This window comes from Hippocampus comes, unplaced genomic scaffold, assembly GCF_001891065.2.
Source record: "Hippocampus comes isolate QL1 unplaced genomic scaffold, H_comes_QL1_v1.1 scaffold105, whole genome shotgun sequence".
NCBI classification, from domain to species: domain Eukaryota; kingdom Metazoa; phylum Chordata; class Actinopteri; order Syngnathiformes; family Syngnathidae; genus Hippocampus; species Hippocampus comes.
In genome coordinates this window covers 2,237,769-2,263,921 of record NW_017806235.1, presented here as the reverse complement: position 1 = coordinate 2,263,921, position 26,153 = coordinate 2,237,769, and the positions used below count along the sequence as shown (strand labels likewise).

The 26,153-nt window shown below is 43.0% G+C and overlaps 1 protein-coding gene and 1 long non-coding RNA gene across 2 annotated transcripts; one reads left to right on the top strand and one right to left on the bottom strand.

Annotated features, from left to right (window-relative positions):
- Positions 1-9,009: 9,009 nt before the first annotated feature.
- On the bottom strand, positions 9,010-20,052 carry LOC109507417 (hepatocyte nuclear factor 6-like). Its single transcript, XM_019856835.1, has 2 exons — positions 18,984-20,052; positions 9,010-9,653 (listed from the first exon to the last, which is right to left on the bottom strand). Exons 1-2 carry the CDS (start codon positions 20,050-20,052, stop codon positions 9,301-9,303), a joined length of 1,422 nt encoding a protein of 473 aa, XP_019712394.1. The 3' UTR covers positions 9,010-9,300.
- LOC109507418 (uncharacterized) lies at positions 9,454-17,736 on the top strand. Its single transcript, XR_002166462.1, has 3 exons — positions 9,454-9,562; positions 12,733-12,894; positions 15,013-17,736. It is a non-coding gene; the product is annotated as an uncharacterized LOC109507418 (long non-coding RNA).
- Positions 20,053-26,153: the final 6,101 nt, after the last annotated feature.

Sequence of the window (26,153 nt, the reverse complement as noted above, 5' to 3'; positions counted from 1 at the left end):
GTTGACACATTTCTTCTAAAGTTCACAGTATTAGGCTGGAATGTGGTTGTGTGGTAGTAGACAAGTGTTCTGTGTGGTTGTTGAGTCAAGTGTCGTCATGTTAGGAATGGTGGATCTTTGGAATGCTATTAAAGCACTTGTTAGATGGGTGAAGTTAAAAAAAATGGAAGGGGTGACCCAGGTTTCCTTAAATGAAAAAAAAAAATCCCACCTTCTTGTCCAAAAACATGACTGGGACTTTCCTACTGTGCACTGGGATCATTCACTGGAGTGAGTGTGCGGTTTTATCGACAGATTTCTTCTCATATGCACTCACGCCTGAAAAAGACGTGACCCCAATCCAACTGAATATTATTCGCTGTTGTCTGCAGCGTATTCATGAGATGTTGACATTTTATTGAAGGATAGAAAGCTCTCATATCCAAGAAATGGTCCCAAGAAATGAGGGGAAAAAATGTTTTCAGCTTCATTTGCCAGCATCTACTTGCGAAGCCTCTGAATCAACACTTTCTGATTATTCCCCCCATAACCATCGAGTACCTTGAAAGCCTAAGTCATCGCCTCAGTCCACGGCTCGATTCATCTCGGCTGTGATTCCACAGAAAGAAGGCTTAGCGACGCTCCCCCTCATCGCACCCCATTTCCCTCCTCCGGTTTGCCCTTGCCTGAGGTTAGTTTATCGTCGTTGAGATGCTCCATTTACAGCAGCAGCAGCAGCAGCAGTCTCGCTATTGGGAAATGTTCCAAAGGGAAACGCTTCAGAAATGCCGACCAAAATAAGACACACACACACACGCACGCACGCACGCACGCACGCACGCACGCACGCACGCACACACACACACACACACACACACACACACACACACACACACACACACACACACACACACACACATTGTAGCACTGCTATCAGTTAAAATTGAATTACGTCTTTTATTCTGTTTTCAAGACTGAACTTGCCTAATTAAAAAAAAATAATTGCATTTAAAATAACTCCTTTTGGAGCAGAATGTAAGATTTGACCATCACCTTTGGGCCTTTCATCATTCCATCTGCGTCGAAAAGAAAGCATCTTCACTCCAGCTCCCACAGCTGCTATTTTGATTGGATTAGACTTGAGTCGCATTACCATAGCTGAGGGGGGTTGGGGGGGGGCATAAATAGGATGACAGGGAAGCCAGCTTGGCTGATTTGGTGATTACTCAGCCTATTAGTCACATTTCCAAAACAGACCTCTCAGACCAGAGTGCCATAGAAATAGCTGAGGCCATTATTGACACAGAAATATGACCCATAGTGGAAATAAGACACCGGATGCAAATGACTGTGAGTGTAATTGTCAAGTTCAACAGTTATTTCAATTTTGTTATATGAAACTGTGATGACTGGACCTTGTCCAGACCATTTCCAGCAACCGTTCCAATGTGGCAGTACAGTCCTGTGCTAACCCCAAGTGGTCACTGAGAGTAACAGCCAGAGCGAGGGATGCCGCTGCTGCTGCTGCTGCTGCTGAACTGCCGGGAGATAACAGCTTTCGTTTCTAGGTAACACATGATTATGTGGAGACCAAAATTGACTGTTGTGATCATCGACTAGTCAGTGCCCGAATGATTTCCTCACAGGCTTCCAATAGATCAAAAGCAACTCTTCTTTTTCTTCATTATCCTCACCGCCTACAAAATATAGCGCTGGAGACAAAAAAAAAAAAAAAAAAAAGCATCTTTCTCGTGGTGGACGCATGTGGAATCTATGCATTGTCTTTGCAGTCATTGGTCACTTCCTTTCACCCTCGAGTGTCAGTGTTGCTGGCCATGGGACTGATGATGCTGAGTTGATCTAAAAAGTCAACAGACCCCTGTTCAAATGCCAGTTTTTTCATGAAAATTATATGATCAGGTTCAATGATTTTTAAACGTTTAGAATTAACCAATCACATTGATTGTTAGTAAATGTCAGAGATTTGAGTCGTCTTTTCCATACATTTTTGTCAGTTTGTTTTGCTTTCTAGCACAAGTCTGAAGGTTTCTTAAATATCACAAAAATCTGGCATTTGAACAGCGGCGTCTAGACTTTTTATATCCACCGTAATGCTCACCATTAATATGTTGCTGTTCACGTGGGATGACGGTAGGTGTACAATATTAACATACAGAGAGTTTTCTGAGGTGTACAGCGATAGACGATTAGTATTCCAAGCATGCTGGTCGGTCTAATCAATGCTGTGTGGGGACCAGATTATCAATGGCATACGTTCATTGATCTAACTTGAACCTTGTCACTGGAACAATTCCTTTGACGGAGTGGGATGTGTAAAGAGACCTGCTTGGCACTCATTTCTAGGTTTACACATTACCTTTTAAAATGAATCAAGAACAATCTTTTATTTATAAGTTTATTTTTCCCCCCCAAAGGTCAAAAAGTGATGTAACACATTCTCCGATATTGAAGGAATTGCTGGAGCGCTGGAATACAAAATAGACAATTGTGTCACATTACGTCGGGGTTCTTATCCTGTCATTGAATTCTTCAGAATGCTTAAATATCTTTTTTTTCTTTTTCTTTTTCATGACAAATTTATATTTGCGCCTCTTGAATATGGTCCTTACTTCCTTAGTAATGGATATTGATTGCTCCAACTAACAAACATGCTGGCTCAAAATGAGTGATCATTAAAACAAAGGAGACTGTTATGAACCATTTGTGAACTCTCTGATCATCCAGCTGTCTCATTTGAAAAAAAAGTGTAAATCCTGGAGTATGAAGAATGTACATATAGATCTATTAGCCATATGGTGTCATCAAATCTGTAGACTTTGTTGCCATGTCTGACAGAGGAAAATGACTGTTGACTGTAAATATTATAGGTATAGTCAGATTAGAGTATAGTTATATCAAAAAAAAATAGTCCTTGTTTTTTTTTCCTCCAGGGACCATGCATGTTTTGCTCAGTCCCATGGCTGCTTGGTCTCACTGGGAAAGAAAACACAATAATGTAATCATCGCCAATAAAAACAAAAAGAACAAGTTCTTTTTCTATTTCGTCATATGTTTTATATGCTGGCTGTCTTGTAAAGTATGTACTTCTTGTCATAAAGACATGATGTGACAATGTCCAAAATGTGTCCGACTGTTCTCAGAAAAGAACAACCGTCAGCTCCCATGCTAACGTCCTATACAAAGAAGCTAAGAAAAATAAGTAAAGCTGATTATATGTCCAGGATAGATAGATCGAGTGTAAATGAAAACAATACAAGACAATGCAGGAATGCAGAAGTGGTAGAGCAGGGAAAAAATAAATAATAAAAATATAGACAGATATATATAGATATAGATCAGATTTGTGTGTCTGTCTGTGTTATTAATGTTATATATTTTTCTGTCGGTACACACTGAACCATAAGCATCATATCAGTTTTATTTTCACAAAAAAAGATCAAATAAAATAAAATAAAATAAGAAAACAGGTCACCTTTAACCTATGGTAGCGCATGATCTGCATTACCGGAAGTTGTTAGCGGTCACTCGTCTGCAGGTGCAGCTTGCCATCAGAGTTGTTGCGGTATATCATTTTAAAATTATTTTTCTCCTCATTCGAAGTTTGTTTCTTGTAGAATTCACCGATGGCACTGACAAAGAATGGGAATCTGGAGCGTCAGGAGAAATGTTTTAAAACTGTACACGTACACGGTACAAAAAGTGTGTCCCATACCTCCGCGTCAGGTCTCTTCTGAGGTAGGCAGTGATTTCTTTTTCACAAACTCACAAACTATTTGTATCTACTTTATGATTCTGTTGAAAGGTAGATCTTCGGTCAAAAAAGGTTGGGCACCCCTGCTTTAAAGGTTATCGTGCATTTAATCACACCTTGGCAACAGCAACGATTTATATTAAATGTCGCATTATTGTCGTTAGAAATACCTATGCGGCACTGTTTGCTCTTTTGTTCACGTTTTGTTTTCCTTTTTATGGCATTTGCGGGTACACTTCTTATTAAAGTTTAATTGGTGATTGGATGATGAGGGATCGTTGGAATTATTTCTCTCCTAGTGTTACCTAGTGTTTTTTTTTTTTTTTTGGTGGTGGGGGGGCTGTATGCTTATATTTTTTTCCGCCACCAGATGGCAGCAGAGCACCTCATTAGGAATCCATCACCACAAACGAGACACAAGTCTACTAATTGGTTGAATCTTTATTTTCTTTGTCAGTCCAAACACACGATGTGTCCTTGCGTTTTCATTTCTGAATTCTTTGTGAAGGCAGACAAATTAGACTTTTTTTAAGGAGCGATGAAGACAGAGGCTTGGCTCTCTGGGTAAGTACCATTTGCGTGTTGAGGCGCGTGTGTCTTTGGATGTGTGTGCAGCCATTTGATCAAAGTCTTCGATTAGATGTCCGCTTAACATGTCAGAGCTCTGCTCCCTTCGCAACACGGGAGAGGTTCCTGGGTGCCTCCTCCCGAAAAGGTCACTCTCTGTAGGTCAAAGGTGAACCCACACACATGAACACATCGCTCAGAGATCCGTCCTTCATCTTGCCTTTGCATCTCTCCTGTCCAGTTTCACTGACCTCCTCCTCCATCACTCTCTCTCTCTCTCTCTCTCGCTCTCTCCCTCCATCTTTTTTGTCTCTTTGCTCTATTTGAAATTGATTGTCTCCTACCATCAACAAAGACACTTGGTTCTGATTGATTGATTGGCTGCGGGAGAGGGAGAGAACATCAACACGGTGGCTTCCACAGCTCTGAGGGGAAAACAAATGACGCCATTTTGATTCACTGGAAGAAAGCGCCTTTCAGCAGCAGCGGCCCGGCCCGTCTGTTTGTTTGTACTTCGGGCCAGCTCCTAAAGTAGACAAACATCCCCAACCCATCGAATCGAACAGGAGATCAAATACAGGCTAGTTGAAATACAGCAATGTCACACAAACCCCACTCTCGTACCTGCATGATTGGAAAAATGAATACATAAATACATAAATCAATAGCCTTCGGACATATACGTGGAGACTATTTCCACACAAAGGGAGGTAACAAGAGACAAAAGGTCAGGGAAAGACACAGAACTGACGCTGGTGGGCATACTAATAGACAATTTATACAAAAACATAAACACCACGTAAAAAGACATTTATCTTAAAGGAATGTATACTTAGAAAACAAACCCAGTCTTCTTCTTTTTTTTTTGTCTCACGCTCTCTCCCTCCCAACTCTGCAGCCCGTCGAGGTACATTTAATGCTGGAGTTTTAAATACACTTATATACTATGCATGCATAAGGAATTGCTTGACCCCTTTTCACAGAGGTGCTTTGCTTGATTCTTTTTTAAAAAATTTTTTTTTTTAATACGAATCATTTCAACACGCATAGATGCCAGTCGTCAAACACAAAATGAGCCAAACTGAACAGTGTTGTTTGTTAATCATGAACTCATTTTATCTTGCATTTTATGATTCTGACTTCATCATACTTTTGTCCAATTATTTTTTTTTCTTTCTCTCAAATAACACAGCGTGCAAATCTATACAAACAATAAATTAACTTGAAATGCCGAAGCATAAAAATGCCGTTCTCACTCCTTCCAAAAGAAGTCATACTTAATACAGAGGATCATTTGCCGCCGACTGTAGCATCACTGCCATTGCCGAACATAAAGATGCAATGCAAAAAAGATTTGAGGTATATCAAGATGATTCGTCTGCACTTGCCTGCTAATGTGTGATGCTACCCTGGACCAGTGAAGAGTGTGTTTGCATGGGAAGAAACAATAGGAAAGGAAAGGCTAGTCGTTCTTCTTTGGATCGGTAATTAGTAGGCCACGTTTCTGACAGCAGGAACTCGTGAGAGTTGTAAACAGACACAGTTATACACATATACATCCAGATTTCAAATTACCGGTACACAAAAATATCTACTTGTAGTAGTTGTGTGTGTATGTGGTGAGAGTGAAATTCTATCATGTCTAATAAGTGAAAGATATGCAAAATATGATTGCAGGCAGAACATCATTGGTGATGTGTTGAGTTAAGGTTCCTCTTTCACCCGTATCCACCCCCCCTCCCTTTGTTGTGTGTGTCGGTGTGTATTAGGGATCGAAAGACTGCTGATTTTTTTTTAAAAATGTTAGCGTCTACTTATCTTGTGTTCCGTAACATAGCTCGGTATAAGGTGGGACGTTATAGGCAAGCTATAAAAACCAAACCAAAAAAAAAAAAGCGTTTGTCTGATTCCACCTTTTCAATTTCACTTGTGCTTTTATTGTATTTGAGGATGGACTTGCATATTTCGCGCCACTTTTGGTCAAATAGCTTGCCGCATACAATCGTATTCTGTACGACAACAAGCGGTGACTCGTGTTGCAATGTTGGCTGGCACGTGTTGTGATATGAACAAAGCTCTCGTTATCACACAGTTGTTGTCCCCTGCGTTATTTGACGTATTTTGGTGGCCAAGATGGTTTCCCTTTGCCGCGCTGACCTCGTTCTTTGCTAACAGTCCCAACGTACTGTCGGTATGAATGTTTAAAGACTAGCTGCAACTTGAATAGCCAAAGCTAGTGAGACCCTATTTTTTGCTTTGTACTGCGGACGTATGAAAACTGTGCCACCTGTAGATGGTCGCACTTTTTTTTTAATACTGCGACAACGGCAACAGACAGGAGTGAAGAAAGTCCCTTTGTAATTTGGCCAACTGGATGACGACAAGACAAGACGCCATTAACATGAGTTAGCCGTTAGTCAACCTCAACCTTAAAACGTCATTTCTGAGTAGTAAAGTCAACTTGACTAGTCGACTGATCATTCAATCCCTGGCGCGCGTGTTGGTGAGCGGTCCAACTCCTGGTTGAAGGAAAAGGCACTCAACTCTTCCAACATCGCAAAGACACAATCGTGTGTTTGTCATGTAATGTCGATGAAAATGAAAATGTGTGCATGCGCCTCCCTTTCTCTATGCCGATGTATGCGTGTATCTCCCAGGTCCAGTGTGAACATGACACACTTTGAAATATCTTTGGTATTAATGGCAAAAACGAAGTCCACACTATTTCTGTGAGGTAGCCACACCCATAACTCGCCACCATTTGGAATATCTCAACTGATTTTTTTTTTTATAACCCTTGAAAAAACAAAAAGTCAGCTCTATAACTGGGACTGTGTTGTAACGCTCTACATAACAACCCCAATTAACGGCGGAGAGTGCCATGAAGATTCCCATATAATAATGAGCCACCTCTGCCGCACCCTTTTTTTTTCCTTCCTGTCTCCTCCCTCGTATGATTATCTCCCGCTCGAAGATGCTACACAACTCGTGGCTTTGCCCACATACATGGATAAGTAACACACACAAAAAGAGGTGCTACTCATGGTAACATCCACCCCCCACCACCACCACCACCACCACCACCACCACCTCACCACGCCTCCGCGCACGCAAACAATGAAATAGATCAGCAGAGGAATGCAGTGACAGTCCAATTCAAAGGAGTCAAAGTCTAAAGATCAAGGAAGAGGTCCTTCACGTCCAGAAAGTCCATCGACATTGTATTCACAAAATTGCACAGTCACTTGAGGTATCCCTTCCTTGTCTGTGCATAGGATCAGTCTATGACATGTTGATTCTTCATATTTATTTATTTTTTTTGGTAATATTTTAACAAGGTGCGTTTTTTTTTTTTTTTTTTTTTTTTAAACATTATCAGCACAACATAGCACAATAGTCATGAAAGAGAAAAACCATGTGTCTATGGTACTAGATTTACCCGCATCAATATGAGGGAAGGGAAAGATAAAAAGAAAGACCACCACAGGGACTGTAGCAAATAGATGGACTAGATAAGACACAATGAAATGAAAAGTTATTTACATTTATATACTGTGTAGATCACATGAAGAGTGTTTTTTTTTTTTGTTTTTTGTTTTTTTTTGTTCTCTGAGGTATGGATTAGGCGACATGCCCATTAGTGCTTGCAGTGGGATGGTTGTGATGACAGGAGCCAGACACTAAGAGCGAGCCTGCATCTGTTCGTTGATTATCATAAAGAGGCAAATATCATTGGCACTCAGGATCCTATATTGTGACATTTGACCTCCGTCTTTGGCCACTAGAACAGAGCCGAGCTCGCTCCCTGCGCAGGCGACGATGACCCGTGAGGGAGTCCCCCTTTTTTTTTTTTTTTTTGATTGTTCTCCTTATGTAACCTGAAAATAACCTCCTAGGTGGCTACCGCCATAGAACCACGAAGTCTTAAGAACCTAGGAGATGCACATTCAAATGTGTATCTGTGGTCATTATCGTATTTCCTCAAATTGTGCCCGCCGTTCTATCATGCAAACAAATTTATTCTGCTCCTCGAGTAGATGCCTCCTTTTTTTTTTCCTCCTCCTTTTTTGATAAATATATTTATGATATTGCATCTCACCAACCCTATTGAGGACAAGTGCGATAGGAATTTTTTTTTTAAGGAATGAAAAAAGTAACATTATTTTAAATCTTTTTTTTTTTTTTTTTTTAAATCATTGTAACAATGGAGGCTTTCCCCATGTGAACACCTCAACCCTCATGAATCCACTTGAGTAAATAAATGCCCCTGGCCACAATTTGAGGAAATACGGTTTGCTTCTGTGTGTTTGTTTGATTTTGTTTGCACAGCTCCCCCTCGTGCATCACGCCAATGCACGAAAAGTGAGATCTTTGGTTTTGCGTTTGCTGCGTTTCGGGTGTAACCTCGAAAGCGCCGACTGCACCGGACACAAACATGCGAGAAGACGTGGTTTGAAATTAGACAGCAGGTGGCAGTGTTATTCCGAAGCCGACTGTTGCAACGGGCCTACGAATGGTACACACATGCGGTGTTGCAGATTATTGAGGAGGCGTGTGGTTAGCGGGTCACAGGACCACTTGACACCAACATACTGTCCTTTGTGTGTTAGTGTCATAAATTGTGGTGGAGTGCCGCCCGGCAGGGACATCTGCTGTCGGAAATGGAGGAACATCTAATTGTGGAGAAGCAAACCAGCACAAAGCAAAATAACCCCTTCGATCTCATTCTCTTCTTTTAGTTGTCAGCCACGTGCTTAAAGAGGCCGTATCTTTGGTATATGAAGAGTTCACCCCTGATAGTAACATTCAGAATTACAGAAACGATCTGATTCTTCTGCTCGTTTCGTAAGCGCACCGAGCAGATGAATCAGATCTTAAAAAAAAAATAAAATAAAATAAAAAGACACACCCTGTAGCTCACTGCTTTCATTTAAACAACCCCTCCTTGCGTCCTCCACGCTTGTGTTCAAGCTCTTTGCCCCTCAGGCCTTGGAGAAAGTGCTGACCGACGAGGTGCCAGGGTGGATGGGCGAGGAGCTGGCATTGCCGCCGTGTCTATGAGCGGCGTGCATGTGGCCGTGCGCCCCGTGACCGTGCTCCTCGGTGTCCCAACGATCCGGACAGCGGCGGCGCGAGTTCATGAAGAAATTGGAGACGGTGGAAAGCTCCAGGCCCAGCTGTTGGGAGATGGTGAGCTGCATCTCCTTGGAGGGACGGCGGTTCTCTCGGAAGATGGCTACCAAGGTACGTCGCTGCAGGTCTGTAAAGACCAGTCGCTGCTTCTTTGGCACCTGGTTGCGCTCTCGTCCTCGGTCTTCCTCCTTGCGTTTACATGCTGGAGACACAAAGGGGTTCGGAGAAGGACAAAACAAACAAAAAAGGTTCATTATAGTCCCTCAAAAAAGTCAGCTTTTTGAAATAAGGAACAGAGTTCAAGGATGCTCATCTGAGATGGCAGCAAAACATGAAGTGACAAAAGAAGTTAAAATCAAACAAAAAAATGGGACTTTTTTTTTGTATGCGTGACATTGTTCGAATTGCATTTCATTCTATCCATCTCATTGTTAAATTGTCATCCACTTGAATAAAAATACCCCCCCATGTGAAAGGTCAAGAACCAGCCACGTGCGGATGGAAAGGTCGTTACCACAGCAGACGTGGTACCTGTAAAGCTGAAATATACGGCGCTGCCGCATACAGCGCCCACAAAAAGTAGTCTGCACTTCAGCGCATGACAGTCAAGAAAAGTGATTCCCAACGACTCATCGGGGATGCCACTGGAAATTCAATTTCACTTGCCGGGTCTTATTTATTGACACAAATAATGATCTTTGTTCCTCTATCTCAGCCCGAGATACAGTGACAGGCAGACAATTAAATATTTCATTAAGTATTTGAGGAAACTCAATGCAGAATGTTTCATTTTTGAACCCGTTTCATGTTTAGGCAAGATGATTGTGAAGTTGTGAAGTGCTCTTTCTCTTCTTTCCCTTTCGCTCTCTCCTCGACTACCTCCGGGGAGGAGGCGGCGGGTCACGCGTGGATAAATCGTCTTGATTGCGGCTATTTGTGCGGCTCGTTGGAATTGGAGGCGCTCTGTGTGAAACGCTGACAAAGACGCGGGCCTCCGTTAGTCGGTAGACCGTCGGCGAGGGCTCGTTTCTGGCTGTGAAGGCTGGTGGGAGTCTGTTCTGTTCTGCTGCCCTAAAAAGCTGCAATGATCGATTTTCCGCGGTTTTCTCCCGAACACGTGGTCCAGTAATCAGGGCTCCCTTCCCCACCCGATCGATCGGCATCGATCCGTGAGGCCGAGGTGTGTGTGTGTGTGTGTGCGCGGGTGGGTGGGTGTATGTGCGCGTGGTGTATGACTCGGGAGCGCGCTTTGAGACATGTGAGGAGACATTGTTGACCAGAGGAAGAACAAAGAGGATGTCTCAAATAAGCATATGCCCAAAGCAATGTCCCTTTATCAAAAAAAAAAAAAAAAAAATTAAAAGTGTTTTGTCGCGTCTGTGTGTACGCATGCAGGAGAAAGGCCGTTGGGGGGATAAGGAGAGAGCAAAAGGAGGAGCAGAAAGAAGAAAGGCAATGAGGCTGGCCGCAGAGTGGAGGTGGTGCATGCACATGATTGATGACTTTACAGCAGGTTTAGACAACAACAGTAAACAGATTTGACTGTGAGGAGAGATCAATATGAACGTGCACATGTGTATGCATGACTGGGCGAGCATGCGTGTGTCCGTATCCTCATTTTTCACCTGTTTGTAACTCCCAGCAATCGCAAACCACTTCAACTGCCATGTGCACATCTCTGTCTGGCTGCCCCTTGTTGTTGTTGTCTACCCCCCCCCCACCCTCAATTGTTTTAATTTGCACTCAGATTGATAGCCCCCCATATTGATTGATCCGAACCATTTCATGGAACGTTTATTCAATTGGTTCAGGTTCAGCCAAGCCAGAATCTCCTCGAGGCGCTCTAAGTGCTATCTCAAACTAAACTCAATACCGCCTAATGTAATGACTGAAGGCTAGTGCTAATATAGTGATAATTTAATATGTAATGCCTGTTTTCCAACAAGTTGGGCTTCCGGCCATTTCGCAATGCCAACACCACTCTGCTTCCTCTCCGTTCAAGTGCATCCAGCTTCCCAACCAACCGGTGTGCAGCTCAGATCAAGTTGGTCAAGAGTTGGATTTATTTTTTTAATGATGATTTCATTTATAAACAGAGGATGCGAAAAGTACCTGTTGAATTTTGTGGTCTTATAAAAAAAATAACAGATAAGAGCAAGAGGAATCGTTTCAAAACTTTTCTTTCATAAAGTGTAGAAAAGCTCACGAGAACAGCTGAACTTTATTTGGGGTGAATATTTGGGGCTGGCTTTTTTTCAGTTGGAACTGGGTCCTTAGCGCAAAACCTTCAGGCTTCTGCTAGAAAATTGATAAATATCAGGAAAAGCGTACTAGAACATCTTTATTTGGGGTTAATCGGGGGCTCTTTAAACGGTGGTGGGTGTGCACGCTTGTGCAACCACAATATGTCACTTATTTATTTTACTTCCTCTCTTCAGATGATAATTTTTTTTTTATTGTGTTTAGGAGGTTACAGCTCGCTTATGAGATGGCGACCATTTAGAAATTATTCAGCTTCGTCTCATTTTCATGAAAAAAAAAAAACATTTGAACAGGAGTGTGCAGACTTTCTATCCACCGCACATCCGCAGACTATTTAATTTTGACCACGTCTTTCCCTGCACCAGGGGAGGGGAAAGCTACTTTCAACTCGTTAAAAAGCAGCATTTCGGACAAAATAGCGAGAATTTCATCTCAGCAAATTCCATTTTCCAGATCCCCTCTCTTTAATGACAAGTCGGCGACTTGCTTTAGGTGTCTTTTGTCTGCCTCCATTTCCAGATGGGACAATCAGGGCTCCCACAGAATCTGCATCATGATGAGTTTTATTATTTTAAAGAATATGTGTAATAGTGATGCTACGAGCAAAGGTATCCAGTAATAGTCCCATTTTTTTACTATATTGTGTATTAGGTTGGGGACCGTGAGCATATATGGTACAATGAGGCTTTGCACAAGGTCTAAGCGCGGTCAATACATATTTCAGATAATCAATAGGTCCATTTCAAATGGTGCCCCCTGAATGGTCCGCTCCACGGCAATGAATAGGACCACAGGGAAGCAAAAGAGGGAGCATCTCATTAAAGTGCCTTCTCTGGAGACAAGAAGCAAAGCTATCTTTAGGTGCCTCATTATCAAATGGGCCCTTTCTGAAGGGACGAGCGCCTCCACTCCACACTCTCGAGTGGCTTTCGCCTCTTTTCATATGTCAACAAACAGCCACTTGATCTCAGCAGCCAGGTTGAAGCCAAAAGATGAAATCATTGTCTCTTGTTCCACAGCTTCATCACTGAGGAGTTTCATGACGGGTGAGGACGGTGAAAGAAATGTACGGTGGAGGCAGTTGCCAGATGTTGCATTGCTTTGACGTTGCTGGCTCGTGCAATCTCACTTGATTGTGAAGTTCCACAATTGCATCATCGTTTTACTGGACACGCCATTAGGTACGCCACGAGAAATTATTAATGTGAAATTTTTTAACTAGTGCAAAATAATGTTTGTTCAGCTATCTATGCCAATGACTACAGAGTTCCCTTTAAGTTCATGTGTGAGATCGTCATTATGTCCGTAACATATTTCTAGTTGTGTTTTTTTTTTCATTTGCTTCAAAGTGTGCTATTTCAACATATTGTATGAAATTCAAAAATTGTTGAGGGGGAGGGGGGCGGTGCCACCAATTGAGATTGACATTTTAAGAAAACATGCTTAGTTTTGTAGTTGCACTTTGTAGTGGTGCAACACTGTGATCATTAACATCAAAATTATCAAGCAGGCTTCAGCCCCAAATTAAAAAAATGCTTCCTATATATATTTTTTTTATTTTTCAAACAATATATATATGCTTCCTGACTGGGTACCTTACCTTTTACACATATTGCCACATTACGCACATACAGTACTCAACAAACTAATGATAAAGAAGGATTACTTTTTTTAATAACAATAAATGCTCTTCGGCAAGAATTCATGTCAATAAAACGCCTATAAAATTTCACTCTGACAATGAGCAAAATAATCCACATTGACCAATGTCCCATTTTGGGTCCCCACTCAAAATTTAGGTCACCACAATATGAGAAACACCTCCCACTATACTGCATTGCAGTTGGACATGAATAGCCCCAACAATAAAAATGATTGGCAACGCCGATCAAAACTGTCTTCACGAAGGAACAATTAGGCTACAGTGTAAGGCGTAGCACACCTAATGAAGTATTTTAAGATGGTCACTGTGCATCGAGCGCATTCAACTTTTCGTGCTTTTGAATAAATCCCCCCCCCAAAAAAAAAATCGATAATTGTGGCAACGACAAAGAATAGGGAAAGCCAATTCAAGCAAAACGTCATTAAAAAAAAAAATAAGTGTGTGTTTGCCACACCTCTCAAGATGTACGCTTATTGATAGTATTGATCAGAGTCTCGTCGTGCAGCCCCCTCCCGCACACACGAACACACAGCGGCCCTGCCTGCACGCACGCTGCGAAACGCCCGCAATTGATCACGAGTGGATTATTTGAAACATTTCCTCCAGTTGTCAATTGAAAGTGCGCGTAGTCTTGTCGAGACAAGCGATGGGAAGCTTTTGAATGTCTTGTAAACGGCCGTCTTATCGGCGTTTGTTCTTTTTTTTATGCCTTCTCCGTTTTTCCTCCGCGTTTGCGAATGAAGATTCAACGCCTGCTGTCACACCGAAGACTTGAAATTTTCCACTTTTTTATTATTTGGCAGACCAATATGAATACGAAAAAAAAAACGTGCTTGGCTCTCTGATAAAAAAAAAAAAAGGAACATCACTTGTTTTATATTTTTGAATTACATTTTACTTAAAGTCACTTTTATAATCAAATATAATTACACAAACGTGCTTCATTTTAATAACGTAATTATTATTGATTGTTTATAAAAAAATACAGTATCATTCAAAAGGGTCCGACAGAAACATATTAATGAACGTCCAATTGTAAACACATCAACTGCATGTCACTGACTTGCCGTTTGTTAATCAGTTTTAAGAGGGATCGCCTTCCGTTTGGCTTTTTTTACAACCAGACTTGACTGTTGCTATGGAGCTTTCTCGCTTGGCTCAAGATCTTGAAATGAGAACAAAATCAAAATGACAATTGTAAAGCCAACAGGAATCAGATGGCGAGCGGCCACGTTTGCTGCATCCATTTCCACTCCCCAGCCACATGAAATCTTGCACACAAATCATATTTCTGTCATAATTACGACATAGATATCAGTGTGGCCTGATGACCGACCACGTCAGGGGACAACATAAGTATCTGTTCTATTTAATCAGATGGCGAGCGGCCACGTTTGCTGCATCCATTTCCACTCCCCAGCCACATGAAATCTTGCACACAAATCATATTTCTGTCATAATTATGAGATAGATATCAGTGTGGCCTGATGACCATGTCAGGGGACAACATCTGTTCTATTTATCATGAAAGCAAATTGCAAATATTCAACTGGGGTTTGCTAAAAAAAAAAAACTTTGCAAATGTCTTCCTTGCACTCTCTCACAGTTTGATAATAATTCCATCTTTGTGTTTTAGGAGACAACGGGGAGGAAATAAGGATTCAGGCCAACGGAATGATGTGCTGGTCCAGAGCCAGACATGAAATGAGGAGGAGGAGGAGGAGGAAACAAGGGAAGGAAGGAAGGAAGGAAGGAGAGCTGGAGCGCACCGAAGAGAGCAGAAGAGAGGAAATCAATAGCGATTCAGAGCCAGTCAGATAAGCCTGAACAATGTATAGTGCAGACACACTCTATAACCCGCTCACACACACATTCATACACGTGAACACACACACACACACTGCACACCTCCGCGAAGACTTATTACAAAGGCCATAAAGCGAGCCCTAAAATCAAATGACACGTAGCTGCCGATGAGGATTTGCGGACATGAGCGGAAAGCATCGCGAGTGGCTCTAAATCGGATGCTCTCGGTGAGCTCCTAATATCAGCCGTGGCGAAACTCCTTTGTTGCACTTTGGCCACCCCCGGGTTATATTTTTGAGCATTTTGCGGCTGTAAATCTACACCATGTTTGTCAGGATGTTGAGGGGGGGGGGGGGTTCTCCCCAAACCACTTACACGCCCTTTCTCGTGCCACGAGGCCGCGAGATGGAGCGTCAAACCACAGATTTGACTTTGCTTACCTAGAAGATGCTGTTACAAGCAGCTTACGCCGCCACTTTCCGCCCTGCCTTTCTTCCCCCCCTGGCCCTCCGTCTCCCTCATACTTATCAATTATTAAAGTCGCTATTGATCCTTTCGCTAGCCTGCCTCTATCAGGCTGTTTCACACAAAGCGCAGACCTGGCTGCCTTCGCTCAATCAATGGCATCTCGCAGCCTTTTTTTACTGTACGTGCAGCTCTTCTATTGCATGTCATTTCCCCACCCAAGCCGGCCCGGGCGGGCCCTCCTCTGAAGTTTCATCCGACTCGGATCCCAATGTGTGAAATCCACCGATGAAATCTCAGAGAGTCGAGTCCGTCGTTAACGTGAGAGCGAGGTTTCGCTCGGCTCGGCTTTCACCCTCTGCCTCCTCCGATCCATTAGGCGTTCCGCTTCTTTCGAGCTAAACCAACTGGCTGCCTGTTACTAAGGTTAGCCAGCAGGCTTGTGTTTTCATGACGTTACCGGCATGATGCGGAGCGTGGAGGGGGGAAATGTATAGAAAAGTGGGGGCGGGAAGGGGAGATCGGGAAACGGCACTATTGATCTCCAATGTGCAAAGCCAGGCAAACACAAAAAGGATGGCGGTACACTATTAATGACACTCAGAACCTCATTTGATAATCCACATCCATCCCATCCATCCATCTATTTATCTCTCTATTGACATCTCTTCGTACGCTAATTGGAAAATGCTGGGATTTTTTTTCGCCTCATTTCTGGATTAATGTCAACAAATAGAATTGGTGTGAAGTTGAATTAACACTTCACACGACACCGACATCGTCTGCGGCAAGTTAATACGATTTCAACAATTCTCCCTCTGCCGGGTTCTGCGTAAAAGGCAGAAAAATTGCGCCGTCCTTCCGCACTACCTTGACGTTGCAGGACCTTGCGTGTAAAATGAACTTCTCTGTCTGTTTTTCACGATAGCCGACCTGTATTGAGCGACGACACCTCAAGAAATATCGCTCGGCACACCAACAAACAAAAAATGTCACACGCAAAAAAAAAAAAAGGCTGCGTCAAGAACTAATGAGGATCTCGATTCGCTCGCAAATGGATTTGTCGGTGTGAAATCTGAAGCTTTTGAATCGAACACAAAGCTGGACTTGCCTGAAGTAACTTATTCTGTTGTCTGAGTGGCTGAGATATCATGACAAAGGTCAACGTTGTTTGCTCCTGGTTTCCCAATCTTGTCAGCTAATTAATGCAGAACACCCGAAGAAGTTTTTCCTCAGCCTTTAAACAGCCTCGGTCTCGCGTAGTAGGCTTGACGATCATGGGGAATACCACTGATGTGACGGTTGCGCAAGAATGGAGAAAAGCTGTCGAAAAGAAGCTGGATGCTCTCAGAGCGCCGTATCCAAAGTACATGACCGGAGTGTTAAGTGGAAAAGGGGACACGTGGACGGAAAAGGTGCACAAGTGACAGGGATTGCCAGAGCATTGTCAAAGCGGTGGCGATTCAGAAATCGGACAGAGCTTCATGTCAGTGCGTCAAGAATCGCCACATAGCGACGTCGGCATGACACACAGGCTGCAAGCTAGCTGTAGAATTCCACGCGTCAAGCCACTCCTAAACCCAAGACGTGAGAAGCGTCTACGCTGGGCTAAGGAGAGAAGAGTACTCGTCTCTTGGACTTATTCAGAGGCAAGTCCGTTTTGCATTTGCTTTAGAAATCAAAGTCGGCAAGTCTGAAGGAAAGCCGGGGAAGCGCAAAAGTCAAGCTGCTTCAAGTCCAGTGTGAAGGTTCCTCGGTCACTCGAGGAGAGCCACGTCATTTGCTGGCGCGGTTCCATTCTTTGTCTAGTCCACAATCAACGCATCTGTTGACCATGAAATTTTAGAGCACCACTGAGATTTTTGGACACCGGTGCTTTTTTATTTTCCAGCGGGATTTGGCACCTGCCCACAAAGCCCAAACTACCAATACTTGATTGGAATAACAGTACTCGATTGGCCACCAAATTTGCCTGATGTGAACCCCATCGCAAATTGATGGAGTATTGTCAATAGGAAGATGTTGCCACACCACTTTGATGCTGTCATGAATGCAAAAGGAAGCCGCCCCCCCTTTTTTTTTTTTTTTTGCGGTGAACTAAAATAACATAACCCCCCCCCCCCTTTTATTTTATTTTATTTTTTTGCGGTGAACTAAAATAACATACAAGATTGACTTTTTTTTTTTTAAACAAATTATCCCTCAACATTAAAATTTTTGGACACTCACCTGTAGTTGTGCACCCACAATAATAGACATATTGTCAAAGGAACCATCCCCACACCCCACCCCCAAGCAGCGTCAATCAACACTGAGCATTGTTGTTATTATTTGAGACAGACATTGAAACGTTTCTTATGATGCCATGCGGTATGTTTTGACTGGCACTGTCACAGGAGGAATAAACATGCATGCTGGTTGCAGCGCACGTCCATGAGATGTTTATTATTCGTGACAAATAGTTAAATAGGAGTCATCTGGATATTAGAACTATTCTTCCAAACATTCCAAATATTTCATGGCCCAAAATCGTGGCATAAGCAAACTCATAGCGACGACTTTTCACCCCCTATTCCATCTCCCTCGCACCCGTGTTGTGTTCTAATTTTAGAGCTTTTCCTACAGTCTGCTTAATGAAAAGTCACACCGAGCGTGCGGTTATTGCGTCTTTCAGCTCCCCATACGAGTATTGATCTGTGTGCCACATTTAAAAGGGGGAGTGGGAACTGGCGTATTGATCAGGCAGCCTGGGGTCACCCCCTCTTTTTCCCGCGTAAAGTCTTGTTTACCGTCTGAAAATTGCATTTTTATTTATTGAGCATTTCTGGTGCTTTGGGGTTGAAAACAGGAAAACAGGTGGAGGTTGTAAGAGTAGAGAACTGCTTAAGGGTCCGTGATTCCCAGTGTGCCATGAGTTAAATGATGCTGGAAATGATCAAATATCACTGAATTGGTCCAAAAATCAACTAAAAGTAATATATCGACGTTCAATCATCTATGCCAGTGATGTATAGTGATATGCAGAACAATTAAAAACTGTGTGGCAGCAGATACAAAACTAAACCTGAGTATGATTTCCTTATATGTATATTTTTTTTTTGGGGGGGGGGGTTGCATGTAGCGTGAGATTTTTAAGAATCTCAAATACGTGCCTTGTCGGAATAAAGGTTGAGAAAGAATGCTCGAGGGGGGATTACTGCTGAAGCCAGGGCTTTGTTTTAGCAGCAGCGACTCTCCATGGTGCTGAAATGTGAGGCCCGTGCACGTTGATTGGGTCCTTTTACAAGTTCGGATCAATTTGGTGATGTAATAGTGAAAAAAATGACACTTTCTTACCGGCCAGTCTCAGAGCAGACATCCGCTGGAACTCCGGCTCTTGCAGCCACTTCCACATCCTCCTAAACGTCTCCCGGCCGGACTTAAGCTTACTCCAGGGTTTGGGGTTGCGGAGCAGGTCCGACAAGGTCCCCTGGGACCGGCTCAGGATCCTCTGGGCGAATATGGCCTGCGGGATGGAGTATCTCTTCAATTCTGCCGTTATTCTCTGGGCCACTTCCTTCGTGTTGATTTCCTCCGCCTGGATCCCCGAGCCGGCGACCCCCTGCCCGCTGCCGTGGCCGTGCCTCTCGCGGTCCGCCAGCATCACGGCGCCGCCGGGCTGCGAGTGGAGGTGGCCGTGCGGGTGGTGATGCATGCCGTTTAAGTTGGAAATCATGCTGTGGCCGTGGCCTCCTAAACTCCTCGCCAGGTGCTCTTGCTCGCTCCGGGAGAGCATGGAGGCGTGGGACTCGAAGCCCGACACCGGGGAAAGCATTTTCGCTTCGGCGGGCAGGTGCGCGCTCGGGCCGTAAGACGAAAGCGGCTGCTGGGGGTTGTGCAAGGAGCCCAGGCCGCTCGGCAGCGGGGACAGCGAGCCGTGGCCCATGCCGGACATCTCTTTGGGGTAGTGATTGTACAGATTGCCCATGGGGGCGAGCCCGCGGTGGTCGTCCCGCATCAGCGTGAAGCTGCCGCTGACGTTCCCGGAGGAGAGTCGTTGGTGGGCCGCGGCGTGATGGTGCGAGTGCGGATGGTGAAACTTCTCCGACACGGTGGAGATGGGAGGTAGATGCTGCAGAGGGGCCAGGGTCGTGTACGTGTTGCTCAGACTCATCCCGTTCTCGCACATGCTGATGGACGGGTGCAGGTGTCCGGACAGCGAGGACGGATCGGCTCGGTAGTCTCCTCCGGAGCTCTCCAGGATGGAGGTCATCCCTCCGGAGACCATCGCCGAGCGCGCGCCGGGGGCGTGCGACACCAGATTCCGTGAAGCCGAGCTGGGGGAAGGCGACGGCCGCGAGCTCATCAGGTTCCCCACCTGGGAGTGCGAGGAGATGCTGTGAAGGTTCTCCATGGTGAGCTCCATCTGTTCCCCCTCCAACTCTCCCTCCCCACCCTCCCCGTGTCTCTCGCTCTTCCCTAAGCCTCCTCGTCGTCCCGGAGCGCCGAAATTACCAAAACACGTGAACGCCGATCCATCGATTAGACACGTTCGATCGGTCCGATCCGGCGTGGACAACTTGCGTTGTTCCTACGCGCGCAGATGTGGCGCCTTTCTCGCAGGGTCGTGGAGCTTTAAGCGCGCAGTCTTGCTGGGACGCGATCATATCTCATCTCTGGTCCAACAGCGCTCTCATCCGCGCGCCTGAGAGGCGTGGACGCGCATGTGCGGCCACGCGCACGGATCGATCCCCCCACCTCACCTCGCTTTAAACTGCGTGGAAATGAAATTCGCCCCGGTGGATTTTCAACTCTCTTAACACAGGTTTTGGAGTCATTTAGTGCAGGCAGCGGCGGGAAACATTTGGCCTAAAAATGAAATCAAGCTTCAGAAGACCCGTTGGAAAATAATTTCACGACGGTTCCAAATATAGAGAAACCCGATTTTTTTCGACGATTGCATGATAATTTTCACAAAAGCGCCGAAATGGGTCTATAAGAATCAGGCCTCCCGATTTATTGCAGAAGCAGCACACATTGTGACGTATTCTCGCGTTTATTTCTCTCGAGTCTTTGCAGGGGCAAACAAACGTGCAAAACAAGCACAAATCTGTTTTCTATATCTGTTTCCGCACACATGTGTACTTGTCTTGAAGGTAAACTTTGTTTTTTGTTTTCCCACGGACTGTATGGTTTTTTTTTTATACGCTTAGTGATAAAGCTGATCGAAATATTGACTGACAGAGATTAATGACGAAGCTCGGGCAGGAGGGGGTCTTCGAATGGGGCTTGTAGGGGGGTTACAGAGGTCATAAAGTTACGATCGAGCAGGAACGCTGCACGTCAATCAGATTGAGCCAACTTAATTCAACAGGGGGGCAAAGCGCGTTAAATGTAGAGAATTGTTGAGAAAAAAAAACATCTTAAGATTTTATTGTTTGACACGGGTACCAAATATGACATGTATCCATACGCAAATATTCAGAAATGTAACAGGGAATTGTGTTACATGGTGACGTACAGTAGTAGTGAGCAGTGATACATTCCGTTTTCCACTTTGCTTTTCGTTGTATTCTCACGAGTTACATGTATTCATTTCACCCTCCTTCCCTCCCCCACAAAATATATTTTTTAATCCAAAATCTAAATACTGTAAAAATAATAATTTCACCACCTAAATGAAATTCTGCCTTCTTCAAACCAGCAATGTCCTTACACTGCAGTTTCAGGGCTGTTGTGTGAGATTGCCGACACTCACTATAAATTAGACTTGGAATAAAAACACAGCAGTCTTTTAATCCAACGAGCAGTTTGAATTAAAAAAACCTAAATGAAATTCTGCCTTCTTCAAACCAGCAATGGTAACGTCCTTACACGGCATTTAAAGGGCTGTGGTGTGAGATTGCCGACACTCACTATAAATTATCCTTGGAATAAAAACACAGCAGTCCTTTAATCCAACGAGCAGTTTGAATGAAAAAATTGTCGGATTAATTATTTTTTAGATCGGGTTTGACGAATTACACAATGTGGTTATACGACCAGAGAACTGAATAATGCAAGTCGGCGTGCAGTGCGCTTGTGTGTATTATACCACTGACATTATTTCAATACCCACTTGAGTATGTTCACATCCTGCATAATTGTTACCCGACAAATTTAAACAACCCAAAAATGCTGCAAATGTAGAATAACCAATAAACATGTGGTGGGAATTTTACGTTAAAAGTATACTCTATTTAATAGCATAAAAATAAAACGTATTCCTGAAACTATAAATTTACTAATATATTTACGCCAATTTTATAGAACCTACAAGTTATTTTTAAATGCGCGCGCGCGCGTGTGTGTGTGTGTGTGTGTGTGTGTGTGTGTGTGTGTGTGTGTGTGTGTGTGTGTGTGTGTGTGTGGCGCGCGTGCACACACACGCACACACACTTTTTAAACATTGACCCGTGACGGAGGCCTCCCATAATCCAAAACTGCACTTTCTTTATTGATGGTACGGATTTAATTTTAATGTAACGAGAAGTTCGCAAAGGAGAGCACAAAAAGGCCCGCGCTGCCCCCCCTCCCCCCCCACCGTATATGATAAAACTTCGTGGTTAAGCTGTTTGCTCCCCACTTGTGCAATTGATTGCCACGTTCGATGTATCGATTAACGATGACTTCAGTCGCACTCAGCGGGCTTCCCTAAATATAGAAATATTTGTGGGAGATCTTTTTTTTTGGGGGGGGGGGGATGCTTCATTCTTTTGACCCGTGCCTCGCCAATAACCGACACCGTCGAAACACGCCGCGTAAAATAAATTCCACGCGGCTTTTTACATTATTTTATTTTTTAATTTTTTTGGCAAGGGGAGAAAAAGACTTATGGAGCCTTTTTTTTCCCCCAGGAAGGTTAATATCGATACTCGTCGGCCTGTTTGCCTTCATTTACGTCCAAGCTGCTGATGGCAACGACACAACACGTCAACACGAAAGCAACCACATAAACAGGTCATTTTAATCATTTTTGCCTACCTCAAATTATTTTACTGTTTAAATCTCCTTTTCCTTAATGATATCCTGACATTATAGTTGTGTTCCTCTTGGAGGCCATAATATATGGTGAGTTACAGTGGAACAAACTTATTGAATTTAGATACGCATGTATAAAGTGTTAAATGGTGCAGAGAAGAGTATCGAGCAGCAAAAACAGCTTATTTTGTGTGCAAAGTTTAGCAGATGAAAAATGCAGCGATGCTCTAACTCGCAGACTTTTGCCTCGTTAAGGTTTAATCTCAATCTCAGAAGCACGGGGAAAATACAAATATTAAAATAAAAATCTTTGGGATTAAATATTTGAAAAAAGAAACGATCCATCTGGGCTAAAAAAAAATGATGCAAAGGTAAATTGTACATTTAATTTAACCTCCTGTATGTCTAAACCTTTTAACGTGTGTCAAATTACAAAATTGAATAAGACAACATTTGTGCTTTACAGAATCTGGATTTACGATAATGTGATTTCTGAAACTATTATTGCACGATACAACAAATACTATGATCGTAATTACGTCAATTTCTAATTGAATTTTGCAAAGCCCCTCACCAACACGCAGGGCAGATTAAAGCAGACCCTTGAAATTGGACGATTGACATTGTAGTTGTAAATGTTGCGGGTCAAAATCTGATTGTCCTTTTAAAATCTATTACATCAACAAAGGAAGTCAGATTTTTATTTTCCATTGAAAACCTGACCTCCAGAGGTCAGGGTGAGGTTTTAATTTTTTTAGGGTGTGTGTTCTTCAAACTGGACAATAGTGTTCAAAATGTAATACTTTGAATGATATTTAGATGAAATAATGAAATGTCATGTTTGAGGTCATGCATGTACAATTCACGTGAATACATTATTGTCTTTGTTTTTCGCACCAAAGAGCCTGTTTCAAAATATAAATATCGGAAAACATTCCCACAGTAGTCCGAATGACACTGGCCTCAAATATTATTACATTCAGATGTATTGATTGACAGATCATTGAATTCGTCCTTGCCCCAAAAGACTTTTATTTCAAGGGTCAAAAGTATTGCGATCGTCTCTGCTAATGATCCTCCTTCGGTTGTTCGGCATTTCAAGTCAGAATGATGACATTTTCATTAATCACATGCCTATTTATCAATTGAACATGCGCAGAAATAAAACTTCTTCTGTGTCCATATCCTCTCGGGCACGGTTGCTAAGTAACAGATGAAAAGACATACTCAGGCCCAATGGCCAATCAATTGGTGTGTGTGTTTAAGTATGGCCGAGCAATATTGCCGCTGCACTTAACTTCAAAGTTCATGCTGATATTATATTCTTTTTGTGCTATTTACTTTGATCAAGCCTGCCAAGAAAACAGTTTTTCTGGTACTTTACATTCAATCCAAACCGCATCACGTCATCTTCAAGCATTTCATAACCAAAGGTCATAGGTTACTTTGATTCTCCTCGAGGGATTATGGGGTTTTTTTTTTTTCATTTCAGGACTCGGAGCAGGTAAAGCCTTGGGAAAGAAACTCTTATCTCGCCTATACAGAGGTAAAAGAACAGATTTTTGAGACGTAGGCTGCAACAAAGCCAGAAGGGATGCATTGGACATCATTGGCTTGCTCCAAATCCAACGACAACAGCTTCAAAACATGTCCCCTGACAATTCGTAAGACAAGAATTAGCAGAGGAGCCGAATCCTTTTGGGGGTAAATTTCTTTTATCTTAAGATAAGATAAGAAAACCTTTATTTGTCTCACAATGGAGAAATTCCCAATTTACAGCAGCAAAATTATGAAAGGGAGAAGCAGAAGAACAAAAAGTATACAAATAAATATAAAATATATCTTGCGGTAAAATTAACAATAGCACATCATATGTGAATATATATACATTGCATATACATTCGAAGCCTTGAGATTCAATTTGTTCCATAACTACGCTCCTAACATGAAACACATCTCAAAGAATTTTTCCCAATTAAAATGAATGAAAACGCCATTAATCGGTTGGAGCCCCTTCCCCAAAAAATAACAAAATGTTTTGCAATGTGTTTCTGTGAAGGAAAATAGCCTTCGATAATATTGATAATAGTGTATTTTATAACAATTTATAGCGACAACATAAATACAATATAACAAATTCAACAGTGTGTGCATGATGACTAATTAATAGAAACGACCGCTTGTGTGCACAACTTTGCACACCAGTGGCAGTGTAACGCAGTTCTGCAGACGCAAACGAAAATGAGTTTTAAAACTACTGCAAATGCCTCAGTTATCTGCAATGATATCCGTCATTTTTCACCGAGGATAAAGAATATATGCCTGTGAGTGCAGTGAGCCGCAATTTAATGGACCTCAATTTAACGTCAGAAAATAGTATCCAGCCCACTCAAAAGAGGCCTTTGTACAGGCGTTGTCAAAGCCTGTTAGTTCCAGGATTGGGCCACTGTTGTTCACTGTCATTTTGTACTGTACTGGGCAAAAAAAAATCCCAAAACAATTTTGCACTGTATCGGGTGTTTTTAGGCCACTACCGTATTTTTATTTTATTTTTTTAATTTAACAGTTAATTAGCTTTAAGGGACGACCTCTCCACCAATGTATGATAGGCATTGCTAGAACAAATTACTTTGAATTTTGAAAAAAAAAAAATCAGTCGCCACATTGCACAAAAACTCTTCCCAGTGTTTGTCTCAAAGCATCATCGGCGCTTCGTGCTGTACTCGCATGTACATAAGCTAGATGGATGGCTTTGAAAATGTGAGAAATATGCCACTTTCATACAATCCATTGATTTTAGCCTTGAACAAAGACAGACAGAGAAGAATGAAGACAGAGCTGAACGAGGTGGAGAGAGAGAGAGAGAGAGAGAGAGAAATGAGAAATAGATGAAGAGCGCTTGCCAGGTTTGCATATTCTCGTTTTATCCGACAAAGGCGCCACATTAGGCTCTGTTTGCCAACTATTGACGATGCTCAGAAGACAAAGGTGTGTACATTCAACATTGGGTTGGTTTAAAAGTTCTGCGCGTCCAAACGTGAGTTCTGCTTGTGAGCAACAGGGACAGAGAGAGAGAGAGAGAGCCAGGCTGGTGTTAAGGTGATTAGTCTGGTGGGTTGGCGATAGAGAGACTTGATCAATAAGCCATCGATCTCCCATTGCAAGTGTCAGGGGGGTAGTGGGAACTGAAGGGGGGCGGGGTGTGAGCAAGGATAGGGAGGGAGTCGGGGCCTGGCTTGACTTTTAAAAATCCTTTACTCTGCGGATGACAAATAACCCATTAGATCGCAGGAGAGCTGGAAAATCTGGAGAGAACGCTGAAATAGGCGCGCGCGTACACACACACACACACACACACACACACACACACAACACACACACACACACACACACACACACACATCTTAGTCACCACAAGTGTATTCACTGGTGCAATTTATAAATGTTCCAAATGTTCCTCAGTTTTGCCCAAGTTTTTCAAAGTGCGCACTAGCCATTTCCACCTAC

Coding starts and splice junctions, on each gene's coding strand:
- LOC109507417 (XM_019856835.1), bottom strand. CDS start 20,052: ATGGAGCTCACCATGGAGAACCTTCACAGCATCTCCTCGCACTCCCAG. Junction 9,654..18,983: donor GTCTGCTCTGAGACTGGCCG/GTAAGAAAGTGT, acceptor TTGTGTCTCCAG/CATGTAAACGCAAGGAGGAA.